At 56.4% G+C, this 16,779-nt stretch overlaps 1 protein-coding gene across 1 annotated transcript in view; it reads left to right on the top strand.

Annotated features, from left to right (window-relative positions):
- Nucleotides 1-5,548: 5,548 nt before the first annotated feature.
- Nucleotides 5,549-16,779, top strand: part of LOC106726619 — a 14,625-nt gene continuing 3,394 nt past the window's right edge. Inside the window, exons 1-6 of the mRNA XM_014542223.1 lie at nt 5,549-5,563; nt 5,653-5,801; nt 9,535-9,586; nt 9,701-9,787; nt 11,012-11,074; nt 14,486-15,000. Of these exons, the coding sequence (XP_014397709.1) occupies nt 5,549-5,563; nt 5,653-5,801; nt 9,535-9,586; nt 9,701-9,787; nt 11,012-11,074; nt 14,486-15,000 (881 nt within the window). The remainder of the gene's footprint in view (nt 5,564-5,652; nt 5,802-9,534; nt 9,587-9,700; nt 9,788-11,011; nt 11,075-14,485; nt 15,001-16,779) is intronic.

Raw genomic sequence — 16,779 nt, 5'->3', positions numbered from 1 at the left:
AGCGGCTTAACCCTTAGGCCCCCGCGTTTGCTGGTGCCTCCTCTTCTCGCACCCACACCCAAAAGGCTTGGACCTAGTGCGGTTCCAAAAAACCCGAAGTGCAGCTCAGCTGGGTGCTCTTTGGACTCCTACTCCAGGGTCCCGATTATCGGAGTACGTGTCCCATGTGTCCCCCAATTTCTGTCGGAAGCGCTAGGCCCTGGAGCCTCTATTAGGGAAAGTACCAGGTGAGGCTAGGGAAACCTCGAAGAATGAGGCCGCAAGGCAGTGACAGCCCGCTGGCTTCCACTGAGGGAGCGCACGCCACACCCTGGAGAGGGGCCGCCCACCGCCAGGGACCCTCTGGAGCATGGCAGCGATATATTCGAGAACCTTGGGGCCACCCAACTTGGATTTCTCTTGGTTTGTGCGAATCTTAATTGTTCAGCGAGTTAGAAACAAGTGCAAGAAAGCTGGTCAGCATCTCTTCCAAGTGACCACCAGGACCAGGGTTGGCGTCCTAAGCGGTTGCTGGTGCTGCAGCCCCCAGGGCGCGGGAGTGGGTCCTTGCCCCACCCCAGGCGAGCCCTGGCCTTTCTCCATCAGATACACTGTCAGAAGCCAGCTGATTGCAGAGGAAGGTCTGGGTCCTTTATGATGGAGCCACTTTGATGAAGGAACTCAGCAGGTTGGAGAGAGGAAGAAAGGCCCAGCAGGCTGGTTTCCAGAGGGCCACGTGAAAATGGACTCTGTTCCCTGAGGTCTTCAGGTTCTCAGGTTCTTGGGACCAGAGTCAGCAACACCCTCAGTGCAGCACATGATGGCCCATTTGTGTGTGCGTTCATCGGACAAGTGTCCACGGAAGACCAGCTGCGTGATCTGTACACAGACAGCGAGAGGACCCTGCCCTCGGTGGAGCAACCCCCCAGAGAGGGCCAATGGGTGCAGTCAACAGTGGGTGAGGACTTCACCCCTTGGCAGACTGGACGCTTGGCGGGTTCCATGGCATTTTGTCTGCTATCTGGGCCACCTCACTGTTTCCCCAGAGCTGCAGGGAGCAGTGGGGCAGGACCTATGCCCCTTAGGACTGAGGTGCCTGGTGGCCTTATCCCACTAGAGGGGAGGGGATGAAAGTGGCCGCGGAGGACAATTTGCATTGATATCGCCGCTCACTTTATGTTCTTTATGGCTCATCACAAAATAAATGTTTTTTAAGGAAAGACAGGGCATTTAAAAAAAATTTTTTTTAAATATATTTTATTGATTTTTTTACAGAGAGGACGGGAGAGGGATAGAGAGTTAGAAACATCGATCAGCTGCCTCTTGCACACCCCCTACTGGGGCTATGCACCCGCAACCAAGGTACATACCCTTGACTGGAATCGAACCCGGGACCCTTCAGTCCGCAGGCCAACACTCTATCCACTGAGCCAAACCAGTTAGGACAGAGGGCATTTTTTTTTAAGTATTAGGAAAGCAGAAGTTTAGGATATCAATTCTGCATCCAACCCAGAATAATTTTTCCTTGCATTAAATAAAAACTCCACTTCACAGAAGCGGGTGGGGGAAGAGTTAAGTGAAATGGATACAGAACTGGGAAACCTGGCAGAGGGGAGGCTGTGGTGTGCGTGTGCAGCTGCCCGAGGCGTGGCTCGCCTGCCAGGGCACCGAAGGGACTGGACGTGCTTCCCCCGGTGCACAATCGCCGGCCTGACCAAATATTTCCCAATCACCCCCTCCCTGGGTGGAGGTTTGTGGGTCAGTTTGTTTGAAAAGGCCTTTGAAGGGCACTAGTAGTCCCAAGTCTTTCTTGTCCTTCAAAAATGCCCTTGCGTTATCGGTCCCAGGTTTATCCAGTGAGAATTTGGAGGAATATTTTTACTTCCTTCTAGCTGAAGAGTTTACCACCGCTTTTGTCCCCTTCTGGGAGCCCCGCCAACCTGTTCCAAGGAGAACAGGAAGAAGAACGAAGAAACCAGGGACCTGAATACACTCACCTGCTGTCTCTCCTTTTGTGACTTCAGAGCTTTCCTCCTGCTCATCTTTCCCCTCCCACCCACCTGCCCCAGGCCTGGCCCTGACTCTTTTGAAAGGTCTTAGGTGTTTGCAAACACCTGGCTGGCAGTTTGGAAACATTTTGTCATCGTTGAATAAAAACTGCAGCCAAAGGGCTGAAGCTAACTTCCCAGAAAGAGTCCCTGGACCCAGGTGCACTTGGCTTCTGCTCCCAGCCCTTCCTGAACAGCCCTGCGTGGGCTGTGGTCCCAAACCCTTGGTGGGAGCCTGCTCTTGGAGAATGCAGGCAGGGCAGAGGCCAACGGTGCCGTCTCTCCCAGGGGGCTCCTCCTGGCAACACCACGAATTTGCCGCTAAGGGGTCTCTGCTTGAGTGGGGAAGGCCCCGGGGGGAGAGGTCCTAGCGGCTTCTAGATGGATCCCAGCAGCGTCAAGTGGGAACAAGATGAACTGCTCCCTCAGCAGAGCATGTTCCTATATACTAGTATTAGCACTTTGTTCTTCCAAGTAGAAAAGTCAGTAGAAAATGTTCGGCAGAAACGACAGAAATACGTAAAGATGAGAACAGAAAGCACTGGTGATGCTACTGACGGCTCAGAGTTTTCCACCCGGTCTTTGTCAGCACATGACTTCATCCTGCCTTTTCCGCAGCCGCATCAAGGACTTGCCGTGTCATTAAATGGTCATCAGACCATGAGTGTTAGTCGTCCGCCTGGAAGCGGCTGTACCTTCCCCTGCTTAACCCCTCCTGTTCTCCCCCTCCATGCTGACATCTTGGTCACTCTGAGGGGCCTTTCCTCCCACATTCTCTGGAAGACTTGCTTGTCTGAGAGCAGCCAGGTCAAAACTAGATGCCTGGTCCAGCCTGCCCAGGACCACCCAGCCTGCCCAGGACCGCCCAGCCCGGGGATTCTGGAGGCCAAGAGGGGAATCTCATAACCTGAGGGGCTTCCAGATGCCACTGGAGACCTGCAGGCTCAGGCCACCGCAGCCAAGCACCTTGTCTCCGTTGCCAAGGTGACTCCGAGGCCTCTGATTGCCCAGGAGGACACGTGGCACCTGGCTCCGCATCCAGGTTTTTTGGTGCAGACTGCAAAGGTGCTCTCATTCTTCCTGACCTGGTTCCCATGGTTTTTGGTATTGTTGCTGTGTTGTTCGGTTAAAAAGAACACACAGATATTTACGTCATGAGGAGGCAAAGACGTCATCAGCATCAACTAATAAAAACGACCATAAACTAGTCCCCAGACCCAGCGCCCCATAATGATGCCTCACAGGGACATTGTAACAACTAATGAGCCATGCGAAGATAGAGGACGCGGGACAACACGAGACAAAGTCCATTGGCACCAGCACACCCTCGTCATGCTGCATCTCCACCGGGATCCCTGCCAAGCCAGGTGAACAAAAGTTTGGTGAAGGGGGAAAACTGCTTAGAACAAGGTGAGAGGTTTGTTTGTTTAAAAAAATACTTTTATTGATTTCAGAGAGAGAAAGGGAGAGGGAGAGAGAGATAGAAACATCGATGAGCGAGAAACATCGATCAGCTGCCTCCTACACAGCTCCTACTGGGGATCAAGCCTGCAACTCGGGCATGTGCCCGGACCGGGAATCAAACCATGACCTTCTGGTTCATAGGTCGACACTCAACCACTCAGCCACATCAGCAGGGCAAGGTGAGAGTTTTAAGGTGGGCAGACCCTCTCAAGACCAGCTGTACCAGGAAGAAGGTATAACCAGACCTGCCTCAAGGCCAAGAAGCTCTGGGTCACCCCAGGACCTGGAAGGAAATCTCTAGAATCTTCTTCTCTCAAATAAACCACAGACACAAAATCAGCAGGTCAGGTTCAGGACCTGGACCACCAGGACTGGAGCCACAGAACTCGCAGATCCCCACACCAGCTGGGTGGCTTCAGCTTTCTCAGAACCGGTATACAGGTGGACAGAGGGTGGGGCGGGCCACCTTTCGTTCCCTCGGTGCTGCCCCACAGCAGACATGAGGTGCTATGGGATGATGTGATGTGACTTGCTCCATGCAGAATCCAAAAGAAGCTTAAGCACCTAAGCAAAGAGAGGAAGCACAGAGGTGTGGGGGACCCAGCCCGCTTCCGTGCCAGTTCCATAGGGACAGAGGGAATCCCGGCTCTCTCAGGAAGTCCACCCTCCGTCCAGGCCTGCAAATACCCCACAGGGTCCTGGCTGACTAAGGAACACTGGTTGAAAGCTCTGTCTCCCCTCACTGCCCGCGACTGGCAGCCTGGAGCTGGCTCCCAGGACCTGGACGGTCAGAGCAGTGGAGGAAGCTGGGCTTTGTGGACTCCGAGAAGCTCACAGCCCAGTTCTCCGTCCCCACTGTCAGCGCTCTGTTCCTGGGAGCCCCACCCACAGTCTCATCTCCATCACCTTTAAGAAGCCAGGCCCCCCAAACCACAATGAGCTATCACTTCACATCCATTAAGATGGCTATTACTTTATTTTATTTTTACAAAACCTGAAAATAACAAGTGTTGGCGAGGATGTGGAGAAGTTGGAATCCTCATGCACTGTTGGTGGGGATGTAAAATGGTGCGGCCATTGTGGAAAATGGGGGTGGGGGCTCCTCAAAAAATTAAACATAGAATCACTATATCATCCAGCAATCCCACTTCTGGGCATAGACCCAAAGGAAGTGAAAACAGGAACTTGAACCTATATTCCCGTGTTTATGGAGGCATTATTCACAACAGCCAAAAGGTAGAAACAACCCGTGTCCATTGATAGAGGAAGACAAGGCCCAGCACAGCTCCGGGTCAGGTTTGACTCACAGCCTTTTTACTTCTATTTTAAATTACACCTGTGACGCATGATCACGTTCTCCTGCAGAAATCAAACAGCACAGACAGACCCAAAGCCCTCCCCTCCTCCCCCAGGTGACACACTTCTTTCAGAGAGCTGGCACTAGCACACACCTTAGGGTAGACAGAAGCGTGGGTGGTGTGGGTGCCTGTGCATGTGGCATATTTGTGGGTGCCTGTGTGTGTGGCATGTGTATGTGGGTGCATGTGGCATATGTGTGTGGGTATCTGTGTGGGTGCATGTGGCATATGTGTGTGGGTATCTATGTGGGTGCATGTGGCATATGTGCGTGGGTATCTGTGTGTGTGTGTGTGGCATGTGTGTGTGCTGTTAGCATGTCTCTGGAACATGCATGTGTGGGTGTCAGGGGTGCATGTGCACACGTGCCTGGCTCTGGCTGTGGTCAGGCTGCGCTCCCACTTTGGGACTCTGTAGAACCGGGCCTCCTAGGGTGTCTGCCCCCCTCTGATAACAATGAAAATGAGTGTTCTCGGGGTTACTAGGCCTTGAACACCCCTGGGCTGGGCCCAGCTGTGGGGACCAAAGGCAGAACATTCCTCTGTGGAAAGGTGTGGGGTCGCCAGATCGAGGGCTGCAGAGGCGTGGACAGGCCAGGAGTCAGAGCCCCTAGCAGGACACGTGGCTTCCCCTTCAGCGGTCCCAGCCCGGGCGCAGGCAGCCCCACCGGGAGCACTGCCTGACGGTCGGCCTGACCGGCCATGAGCAGGTCCGTGGTGGGTTCAGGTGCTGTGGGAGCATCCTGTGAGGTGTAGCGGGTGGAGGGGCTCCAGTCTCACCCCCATCTGTTGGTCCTTTGGTCCAGCTCTGGCCCTACCAGTCAGCAACCCACAGAGGGGAGCTCTCCCCCAAGGGCACTGGGGGCCCTGCAGCCCAGGAGATGCCCGTGGTTGGGTCCCTAGGGGAGGGGGACCTGATGGAGACCCCACCCTCCAGCCATGGGGCTGAGAACCAGTAGGCTGGGGCCCTGAGTCACCTTGGCTCCACCCAGCCCATCTGGTGCCTTGGGTGGAGCTGCCCTCTCTCCGGCACAGGGTGGCCAGGGTGGTCCTGGGGAGTTAGCTGGCACCACCAGGGCCAGCGCCACAGCTGGAGCCCAGCCGGGACCTCTCTGGTGTGGGCTAAGGCCTGGGGACAATGTCATTGCCATAAGGGCAAAGGTGGACGCCCAGCAGGGCTCAGCTGGTCTCAGGGCTCCTGGTGGTCAGGGGCAAGCCTGCCCTCCCCAGGTGACACCCACCTTCCTTCTAGATGGCTCAGTGGACCCGCCAGGTCTCTACCCACCCCTGCAGAGCTTCAGAGGGGAGGAGGGTGGAGAGAAGGAATCAGTAAAGCGCAGCCCTGCCCGTCAAGGCCTGATCCTAAATGCGCAGGGACTTAGGAAAACTTGTGGGGCTTTCCACAGGTTTTGCGAGGGCAGGGAAATGTGGTCAGCTTGTGGCATAAGTCTGGAGAGATGTCAGAGGGCCAGGCTGGGTGACACGTCTGTCCCTGAACACTCGATCCTTATTGGAGTGTTGCCCTGTGAGCGGGGAGACGGGTGGGGGTCAGATTGCAGCCTTCCTCCAACTGGCTGACCTAGAGCCGGTCAGGCAACCTGGGGGTGGGGAGGGGGGTGCAGGTGCTCTTCTCTGGGGCAGTCCCAAACCAAACAGATAAACAGGGAGAGGAAGAAGGAAGCAGTGCGGGAGGCAGAGACCAAAAAACATCACTTCGCATTGAAACTTGGGCTGCGCAGGCTCTCCGGGTGGATGGAGTCCTGGAAGGTTTTGGAAACAATCACAAGGTCGTTTTACTCCTCAGGTTTCACCCGGAAACACCAGCCCCGTAATCAGATTTAAGTTGTTTTATCTCTTCACATGCAGTAAGGTTTGCGGTCTCTGTGTGGAGTGGTCATAAAATTGAATATGACTGTTGTAAGAAATATATATAAGAGTCTATACAAAATAATAACAGTTAAGATAATCCATAATTCTACCACCCAGATGCCACCACTATTATTATTTTGGTATATTTTTCCTACTTATATAAATATATGTTGTAAATCTTTTAAAAAATAAATGTGGATAATATTCTATGAATATGAACAGCTATATATCCTGGGGGTTTTTTTCTATTTATATAAAGGAAATTTCCTTGTATCATATTTTATTTAAAGACACTATTATCAATGTTTAATATCCCATTATGTCTAACATTTATTTAACATTTTTGCTATTTTTAGATACTTGTTGTTTTTATACATTATTATAAACAATGCTGTCATGGGCATCTTTTCCAAATCTCTTCATTCCTAACTGATGAATGGATGAATTTTCTTTTTCTTGTTTGTTTGTTTTTTGTTAATCCTCATCTGACGATATTTTTCTATTGATTCATTTTTTATTTTTTTTGCGAGAGAGTGGAAGGGAGAGGGAGAGCCAGAGAGAGAAACATTGATGTGAGAGAGACACATTGATTGGTTGCCTTACACACATGCCTTGACCAGGCTGTGGTTCCTTAGAACTGTGACCAGATGAGGAGCCACAGACTCCTTTGGGTAAATGCTTTTCTTATTTATTCTGAGAACTCTTTATATACTAAGGATATTAATTCTTTACATCTTCCTTATGCATATCTTTCTTATGTTCGTCTTTGTGTTGTTGTTTTCCTGGATGCCAATGACTGTCTTTTGGGCTGTGTCACTGCTGTGGCGCCCTTACATACAGTATCACTGCAGAATCACGCTAACGCAGAGGGTTTGTCGGGCCACATTTTTGGGGTGTGAACAATGCCATCAAGCAGAAGAGGAAAGAAACCCGTGTCGTGTGCTTAAGTAAATGAACTGGCATTTAAAAGCTTATCTTTATTGCTATAGACGTCACAGCTGAATGCTAAAGCAAAGGAACTGTTACTGGACCTAATAAAAGCGTGACTGTGCCTATAAAAGTCGCCGTGGTTGAGCAATAAAAGAGCATGCCAAGGGCTGCTTCTGCATGAGTAGGTCTCAAGTCCTCTCTCAATTTTAAAAACGCGATAAGGAGTGTCACTTTGAACTCGCTAACCTGAACTAAAGGTAAATAGGACGGTGGCCTGACCGCCCCGGTGGCTGGCACCGCCTGCCTAGGAGGAGCTCAGGCGGCCCCGTGAGACCCAAGGTCCAGCTCCTGGCACTGTCCTTCCGGCCCTGGCCCGCCCTCTCTTCCCTCTCCTCCCTCTTCTCTTCCCCTTTCCAAGGGGTAGATTCTAAAACCCCGAGGGAGCATGTCCCCGTTAAATCTTTGCTTTTCCCCTTTCACTGTCAGGATCCCAAGTCATGTCATTGTGTTTAAATTCAAGGGTAACAGCATCTCGGAGGTTCCTGATAACAGGGCTGCACAACCATGGGCCAGGAGGACACATTCCTTTTGCACAGCTGCCAGGAATGAGAGCTGGGAGGGGCCTGCGGCAGGGAGAGCAGTGGAGGGTGTGGGGCGCTCACAGGGGCACCTGTGTTCCCAGTGACTGCAGGGATCTCACTCCCTCCCCCTACCCTGGAGGAGGGCACTTAGAGAGCATGCAGGGCCCTGCCAGCCCTCAGGGTACAGGCCTGCTCAATCCTGTCCCCCTAAGAGCCCCTGCCCAGGAGGAGGTGTCGTCAGGGCCACAGAGCAGACGTGGGAGGTGACTTGGAGGGGCAGAGGTGGGAACAGGGTGTCGCCTACTGGGATAGGGACCCGTTCAATGGAAGCATCCCTTCCCAGACAGGCATTGTATTAGCCAGGGTCCTCCAGAGAAACAGAACCATAGAACCAGTTGATAGGTCGGTAGATAAGTAGGTAAGGAGATAGAGTTGGATAGATGATAGATGATAGATAGATAGATAGATAGATAGATAGATAGATAGATGACAGATAGATCTGTTGTGAGGAATTGGCTCACATGATTTGGGAGGCTAACAAGTCCTGAAATTGCTGTCTACAACCCGGAGACTTGGGAGCTGGTGGTGAATTCAGTCCCAGTGTGAAGCCTTGAGAACAAGAAGCGCCCACGTTCTAAGTCCTGGTCCGAGTCCAAGGGAGAAGGGATGTCCCAGCTCAGCGGTCAGACAAAGAGCCGCTTCCTCTTCCTCCACCTCTAGGGAGGGAGCCCAGCAGAGACTCAGCTATCTCCACACCACAGCGTCCTGCTGCTGCTGACTCGGAGCCGGACAGGACCTGAGAGCAGGGGCACACAGGGGCTGTGCCCCCACGTAACCCTCCCGCTACCCCTCCGGGGCTGCTTTGCAGAGTCACCAATTTCTTGGGGGGGGGGGGGCTCGGCATTGACAGGGAGTATGATGCCTCCCCACCACCCTGTGGTTTGTCCTGGGGTCTGCATAGCAGGGAGGGAGGGGCTGGAGCTGTCACAGAGCAGCAATGCAGGTCCCTATGTTTGTGATTTGGGGACCATGCTACCTTCTTGTAATTTTAGTATGTTCAGTCCATGTGATTGAATTTTCTTGCTTTATAGATTTCAAATACCTCCCTTAGGGTCAATAGGGACCCAAACATGCCCCCAGCACAGACTCCCACGCTCTCCCACACACTCTCACAGATGTACTCACACACACACTTGCACACGGACTCACATGTGAATACATAGCTCCCTCTGCCAGCCCCTCCTCTGGCCCCCCGCACAGCCCCCAGCGCCCCCCACCCCCAGTATCCTTTCCCACTTCCCTTCGCAGCCACCTGGCATCGCTGCAGGCCTCCGGGCGGCGTGACAGAAGTCGTGCCAGCGTACACTTGGCTAACCCGTGTAAACACGCCTGTTGCAATATGCACAGGAGGCTGCCTCTTGGGCCTGCTGGACGTGCTTCCTGTCAGGAAGACTGTGGTCCTGAGGCCCATTAGGACGAGGTCAGCCGGCCGTCAACTGGCTCGCCCGGCAGGTCCCCTGGCTGCAGGAAGCGGCCGGGGCTGGGCCTGGCTGTCTACAGGGTAGGTCTTGGCCTTGCAGGTCTGAAAAGATCAGGGAGGACCACAGCAGGCAAAGGTGCCCCCACCCCGTCAGCCCAGGGACGTGAGTGCCCAGGAGAGAGACACAAGGGTCCAAGGGAAGAGGAGCAGGGTCTGAGCCTGAGCCAGAAGACGGCCAGAGGGCACAGTAGGAGCTCCTGGGACTGGGCTTCCTGCCCAGGCCTCTCCCCAGGTGTGGCTCTGAGGGCGCCTGAGACACACCCTCAACCTGACCGACTCCCTGCTGTGGGTGGCAGGGCCGGGTCCTTGGGAGGACACTCCTCTGCAGGGCAGCACGGAGGCTGAGGCCTTTGAGCCCTTTGTCCAGGCTCCCAGCAGGTGACCAGCCCTCCCCCGACCACCTGCTCTCAGGACCCCACACGTGCGCTCCCACCACCCCACGTGACCCATCAGGTCCCCCAGGAGCTGTGGAGCGGCAGCTGCTGCAGGGAGCCTTCGGTCCACGCTCATTCGCTCATTCACGCGGGGACAGCCTGTCTCTGACCTTGTCCCAGTTCCGGAGGCACTCGCCACGCCCTCCCGAATGCCAGCCTTCCACCTGAGTCATGAAAAGCGCGTCCAGGGCCCCAGGCCCTGGCTCCCAGGTGGCGGACAGGCCGCAGCTATCTCGGACAACGGCCTCACACGTTGGCTCATGGGACGCAGTGAGGTTATTCTCTCTGGTTGGTGCCTCTGCCCCTGCCTGGGGCCTCTCCGGGCCGGTCCAAAACCCCAAGAGCCATGTCTGATCGACAGGGAGAGAGAGGGCGGCACAGAGGCACAGGGAGCCCTTTGTCATCTGGTCCCCGCCGCGTCATGGCACAGGCTCGGCCGTCCTCTGACGTCACCGGGAGTTTATTCCTTCCTCGCTCAGAGCTGAGCCCATAAACCCCTACCTTATGCAGATCAGGTTGGAAATCACCTCAGCTGCAACTGATGGCTGATTTCATCAGAGGAAACTGTGGAACGCGTCAGGACTCTGCAACGATGCTACTCGCCTGCGGTTGAAAAGCTCGGAACAGTCACAGCCTGAGGGAGCTGAGTGAGGCGTCCCGCAGGAATGCAGGGGCCATCCCACCGCATTGCGGCCCCTCCCCCAGCGGGACTCCCTGCTGGCTTCCCGGGCACCCACCTTCAGGGAAACTGATACATTAAAATCCAAAAGGAAATAAAATGCAAGTCGCTGAGGACTTAATTTCTTTGCAGAGTGGGACGGAAGGATTCCTTTACGTCGGACCTGACCAACGAATCCTCTTTCCCAGGAGCAAGGTACTATGGGTCGGGTCCCGCCGCACGCTCATGCCTGCAGGAGAGGAGCAGGCCTGGGGCAGACTCTGTCCGCTCCCCGGGTCCCCGTGTCGTCGCCCCTCCGTGTGTGTGCGTGTCCTCATCTCCTGTAAGGACACCAGTCCTAGGGGGTCAGAACCACCCTAATGGCCTCATTTTAATGTAACCACCTTGGTAAAGACCCAACTCCACATACAGTCACATGCTGAGGGGCTGGGGGTCAGGGCTTCAACATGGGAATCCGGGGACACGTAGCCCATGACAACATGAAGGGTAGATGGGCCTCAATAGGACAGCTGCTGACATGCCCTCTCCTGTCGGCTTGACCGTGTCGTATCTTGTTGTAAGTGAAGGACGAAGAATCCGCATCTCCCCAGGGCCAGGCCCCGGTGGCACAGGAAGAGGGCCGTCGAGGTGCCAACACCGGCGGTTGCTTCTCAGCTCCTCTGCCCCTGTCACCCTCACAGTCTCATCACACGGGACCCCCGTCCTGGCGGTCTGGTGGTAGGTTTTGTCACGAAGCACACATACATGGCAGCACTCGGACATCCCCGTGAGGGCGTCGGTGGCTGTCGCCCAGGTGCTGGCAGGGAGAATAGATGCCTTGGGCCCAAGGGGCAGGGGCTGGACCCCCACGAGGAGCACAGAGCCTGCACCCCTCCCCCGCCACCTCAGAGGATGTGCTTCCTCTTTGGTAGTTGTTGTTAATCCTCACCTGAGGATATCTTTCCATTGATTTTTAGAGAGAGTGGAAGGGATGGGGAGAGACTGAGAGAGAGAAACATCTATATAAGAGAGACACATCGATTGGCTGCCTCCTACACGCACCCTGACTGGGGTCAGGGACTGAGCCCGCAATGGAGATATATGCCCTTGACCGAATCGAACTCGAGACCCTGCAGTCTGAGGGCCAACACTGCAACCACTGAGCCACACAGGCTAGGGCCTTCATCTTCTCTTTGAAAGGGCCTTGCCAGGGCCAATGGTGCCCGGGCCATGCCCAGGCAGGGGACCAGAGGGGCAGGGTCCATGCTGCCCAGCTCTGAGGAGGGGCCTGGGACCCCTCCCGTGGACCTCTCCCTGCCCTCCTCCCCACACCCCAAACCAGCTCCTTGTGCAAGGAAAAGCACCCCAGTCCCACAGGGCAGGGACGCGGGCAGGAGTGGGAGAATGAGCTGCATTTCTGGAAAGTTCTTTCCAGGTGCAGAGTGATGCGTGAACCCAGCAGTCAGGGGCTGTCAGCAAGGCCGCTCAGACCCAGTAGGAGGAATTCAGGCAGCCCTTCCTCCTATCCGATCTGAGCAGCCACCGAGGGGAACCAGGCTGGGTTTAGCGCCCGGCCCTGCTGCAGCTGCCTGCACAGCCCAGGGCCCCAGGCCCGGCCGCCTCCGTCACTCCCAGCTCCAGCGCTGATTCTGGGTCTCAGGCTTTGCCGTCTGGGCTCCTCCCAGGGCTGGCTGATTCCTGCGGAGAGTAAGAGACTCGGCTTGGCTTCGAGCTGTCTTCCCTACCCTCCCCCGCCCTCCCCCTCCAGGGCCAGCACACCCAGCACTCCCCGGCCCCACCCCGGGCCAGGTGCCTGACAGCCTGGTGCCTGGCAGACCAGCCAGCCCTGAGCCTGCTGGCCCTGCCCCTAGAAGCCACGGTGAAGGCTCCTGACCACGTTTCCCTTCCCCTCCTGCCTGGCCCAGGCCCTTCCCCGCGAGGCCCGTGTGGTGGCCCCTCCTCCTGAGACCTGTGAGAAACCAGCTCCTTCAGGGGCATTGCCTTCTGGTCGGCCGGTCTCACCACCCTGGACAATAATAAAACCTACATTTCAAAACACTGCACACGCACAGCCAGGAGGCCTGGCAATCCCGCCCCCCTGCCACGGGGCAGCTTCCCCTCACTGATGTGTCAGGAATGTAGACACTCGGATCCCGGCCCCCGTGGACGCGGAGGTGTGAGCTACAGCCCAGAGGCCACTGCAGAGGGGCCAGCATTGTCTTCCTTGGGACTGACTCCGTGGTACCCGGTGCTCTTGCTGGGCCTCCTTGTCCGTGTCCCCATCTCCTCATGGGGGAGAGTCAGCCACTGTGCAGCAGCTGTCCCCAGAGAGCAGTCAGCGTGGGGCCGTAGTAAACATCCCTGGTTCTGCCCAATACCTGCAGAGGGAAGGGGTGTCCAGGACCCGCCCCTGCACTAAGGACCTGGGCAGCATCCTCTGTGTCGGCCCGCCCCCTGCACCCTCACTGTCAGACCCTCGGCCCGGGATGGGCCCTGCACCCTCACTGTCAGACCCTCGGCCCGGGGTGGGCCCTGCACCCTCACTGTCAGACCCTCCTGGGATGGGCCCTGCACCCTCACTGTCAGAACCTCGGCCTGGGATGGGCCCTGCACCCTCACTGTCAGAACCTCAGCCCGGGGTGGGGCCTGCACCCTCAGTGTCAGAACCTCGGCCCGGATGGGCCCCCTGCACCCTCACTGTCAGACCCTCGGCCCGGGATGGGCCCTTCCCCCTCACTGTCAGAACCTCAGCCCGGGATGGGCCCTTCACCCTCACTGTCAGAACCTCAGCCCGGGAGGAGCCCCCTCACCCTCACTGTCAGACCCTCAGCCCGGGATGGGCCCTTCCCCCTCACTGTCAGACCCTCAGCCCGGGATGGGCCCTTCCCCCTCACTGTCAGACCCTCAGCCCGGGATGGGCCCTTCCCCCTCACTGTCAGACCCTCAGCCCGGGATGGGCCCTTCCCCCTCACTGTCAGACCCTCAGCCCGGGATGGGCCCTTCCCCCTCACTGTCAGACCCTCAGCCCGGGATGGGCCCTTCCCCCTCACTGTCAGACCCTCAGCCCGGGATGGGCCCTTCCCCCTCACTGTCAGACCCTCAGCCCGGGATGGGCCCTTCCCCCTCACTGTCAGACCCTCAGCCCGGGATGGGCCCTTCCCCCTCACTGTCAGACCCTCAGCCCGGGATGGGCCCTTCCCCCTCACTGTCAGACCCTCAGCCCGGGATGGGCCCTTCCCCCTCACTGTCAGACCCTCAGCCCGGGATGGGCCCTTCCCCCTCACTGTCAGACCCTCAGCCCGGGATGGGCCCTTCCCCCTCACTGTCAGACCCTCAGCCCGGGATGGGCCCTTCCCCCTCACTGTCAGACCCTCAGCCCGGGATGGGCCCTTCCCCCTCACTGTCAGACCCTCAGCCCGGGATGGGCCCTTCCCCCTCACTGTCAGACCCTCAGCCCGGGATGGGCCCTTCACCCTCAGTATCAGAACCTCGGCCCGGGATGGGCCCTTCACCCTCAGCATCAGAACCTCGGCCCGGGAGGAGCCCCCCACCCTCACTGTCAGACCCTCAGCCCGGGATGGGCCCTCCCCCTCCTAATGTGACATCATGCCTCTGCTTATTTTCCAGCACCTTCTGCTGGAGCGGCTGCCGGAGCCACACAGCCAACGCTTCCGTCCTCCAGGACCCTATAATCCCAGCACATTCCCCTTCACTGCACACCGCCCCTGGACCGCGCGCCTCACCTGTCATCCTTTCCTGTCACCTCCACCCCCGCGGGCGGTGACTCAGCCTGCTAATCCCCAGCTCTGCCTCCGGAGCGCACGTGGCTCCCTGCCTGCTGGAATCTGCGCCGAGTCCTCTGATGCTGGTTCCCGCAGCCAGGGGGGCTCTGGGCAGAGAAACCCTGCCACATGGGCCGGCTGGCTTCGTGTGTGGGTCTTGATTCAGGCTCCCTTGGGTGGCCAGCCCTGGAGGCCCGCCCTGGAGGCCGTGCAAGCGGAGACCCTGTCCGTCATTGTCACCCTTCTCATCGAGGCTGGGCGCCAGGCACCCCTAAGCTGGAGTACATCCTCCCACCCCCTCGCTCCCTTCCCACACCTCCCTCCAGTCTCCCCAGAGGCAACCTCTATCCTGAAGCTGATGCCCTCACTTTATCCCACGTGTATATGAATCTCTAAACCAGCGGTTCTCAACCTGTGGGTCGTGACCCCTTTGGCGGTCGAACGACCCTTTCACAGGGGTCGCCTAAGACCATCCTGCATATCAGATATTTACATTATGATTCATAACAGTAGCAACATTACAGCTATGAAGTAGCAACGAAAATAATTTTATGGTTGGGTCACAACATGAGGAACTGTATTTAAAGGGCCAGAAGGTTGAGAACCATTGCTAGTAAACAGTAGTGTTCTGTTTTGCTTGATTTTGACAAGTTGAAGCATGTGGCAGGAAGTCTCCTGCAATTAGTTCTTTTTCATCCAATATTGTGTTTCTAAGATAAACCACATTGTCACAGGTAACTATAGGTTATTCCTTTTCACTGCTGTATACTGTCCCATGTCCTACTGTTGCACATCCATATATGAAGTCTCTGGTGATGAGCAGAGCATCTAAAACATTCAAGTGGGCAGAGCCCGTGTCAGGGGCCAGGGAGGCGAGCTGCTGTGCCTGGCGGAGCACGCCCGGGGACGGCAGGTGGTCATATCAACCAGTGTTCATTTCTTGAGTTTATTTATTAGTTCTTGATCATTGTAGTTGCCTTCTTAAGACAATGGTCCCTTCCAGGCAGAACACACTGTGCTTTGACAGTCTCTCTGAGGCCTGGGTGGGCAGGGGGAGGCCAGAGGGCCCAGCCAGGGCAGCAAGGCCTCTTGGGCCGGGCTCTTGCGTCCCTCCAGTATTATATGGGTGTGGGACTCAGAGGAACTCGGGCAAAGGCCTGGTGTATGGGACTTCCTGAGCCATGCAGGGAGGGACCTTGTGCTTTATCGATCCCTTGCAGACTGATACTTTTACAGAATAAAATAGAAAGAAACAACTAGAAAGATGAAATAAACAAGCGAAGGTCTACAAAATGCAAGGCCAGCGTCTTTACTGCTGCGTTTACATGGAGTCGGCTGTCAGATGGGCATCCGTGTCTGTGATGCCCTGGGTGACCTGTGGGTCCTGCTGTGGGGCAGTGACAAGCCATTCTTCCTATGGGCTGCTTGGTGGCTGTCTTTGCATAGCTGTGCTGCCCAGGTGGGTGGGAGAACAAGAAAAGCCAAGTGGGCCAGGCAATGGGGACAACCAGGAGTTAAGGGGCAGAGAAGTGGAGGGAGGTGGGGACAGATGACTCAGAGACAGGAAAGTCATGGGATGCTGCAGGGATTGTGGGGAGAGACAGGGCCGGGTGGGAAGGGCCCCACCCCTTCCCTCCCCATAATGGGCCCAGCTAACCCAGAAGCTCTGCTGGGCGACCACCAGCTGAGACCCTGGCACAGCCCTCACCCCTCAGACTCAGTTTCCCCACATGCATCACTGGGGAACAAGTCGTAGTGACAAGGAAACGAGGAGGCCCTGCTGAGCATTCACGTGGTGCCTTAGGTCAGCAGCACCTGCTTTTACAAAGAGGGAAGCCTCCCATCCTGCTGAGTGACACAAAGCCTGCTCTCCCGTTAGCCACTGGGCCAGCGGAGCGGGGGGGGGGGGGGGGGGGGGGGGGGGGGGGGCTTTCTATGGGTCAACAGCCCAGGTGGAGCCACAGCCTTCAGCGCGCTGATAACACACTCCTGGGAGCAGGGCCCCAAGTAGCTTCCTTATCTCCCCCGCAGGGCTGGATGCCTTTCTAATTCAGGCCTTTCCAAGCTGCCTGCCTGCGGCTCCTTAAATGGTCAAACGCGGCCTGATTGCTCCAGCCTGGTCATCAGCCCTGGTTCCAA

This window comes from Myotis brandtii, unplaced genomic scaffold (assembly GCF_000412655.1).
Source record: "Myotis brandtii unplaced genomic scaffold, ASM41265v1 scaffold2927, whole genome shotgun sequence".
Taxonomy (NCBI): Eukaryota; Metazoa; Chordata; class Mammalia; order Chiroptera; family Vespertilionidae; genus Myotis; species Myotis brandtii.
This window is presented reverse-complemented; position numbering and strand designations above follow the sequence as displayed.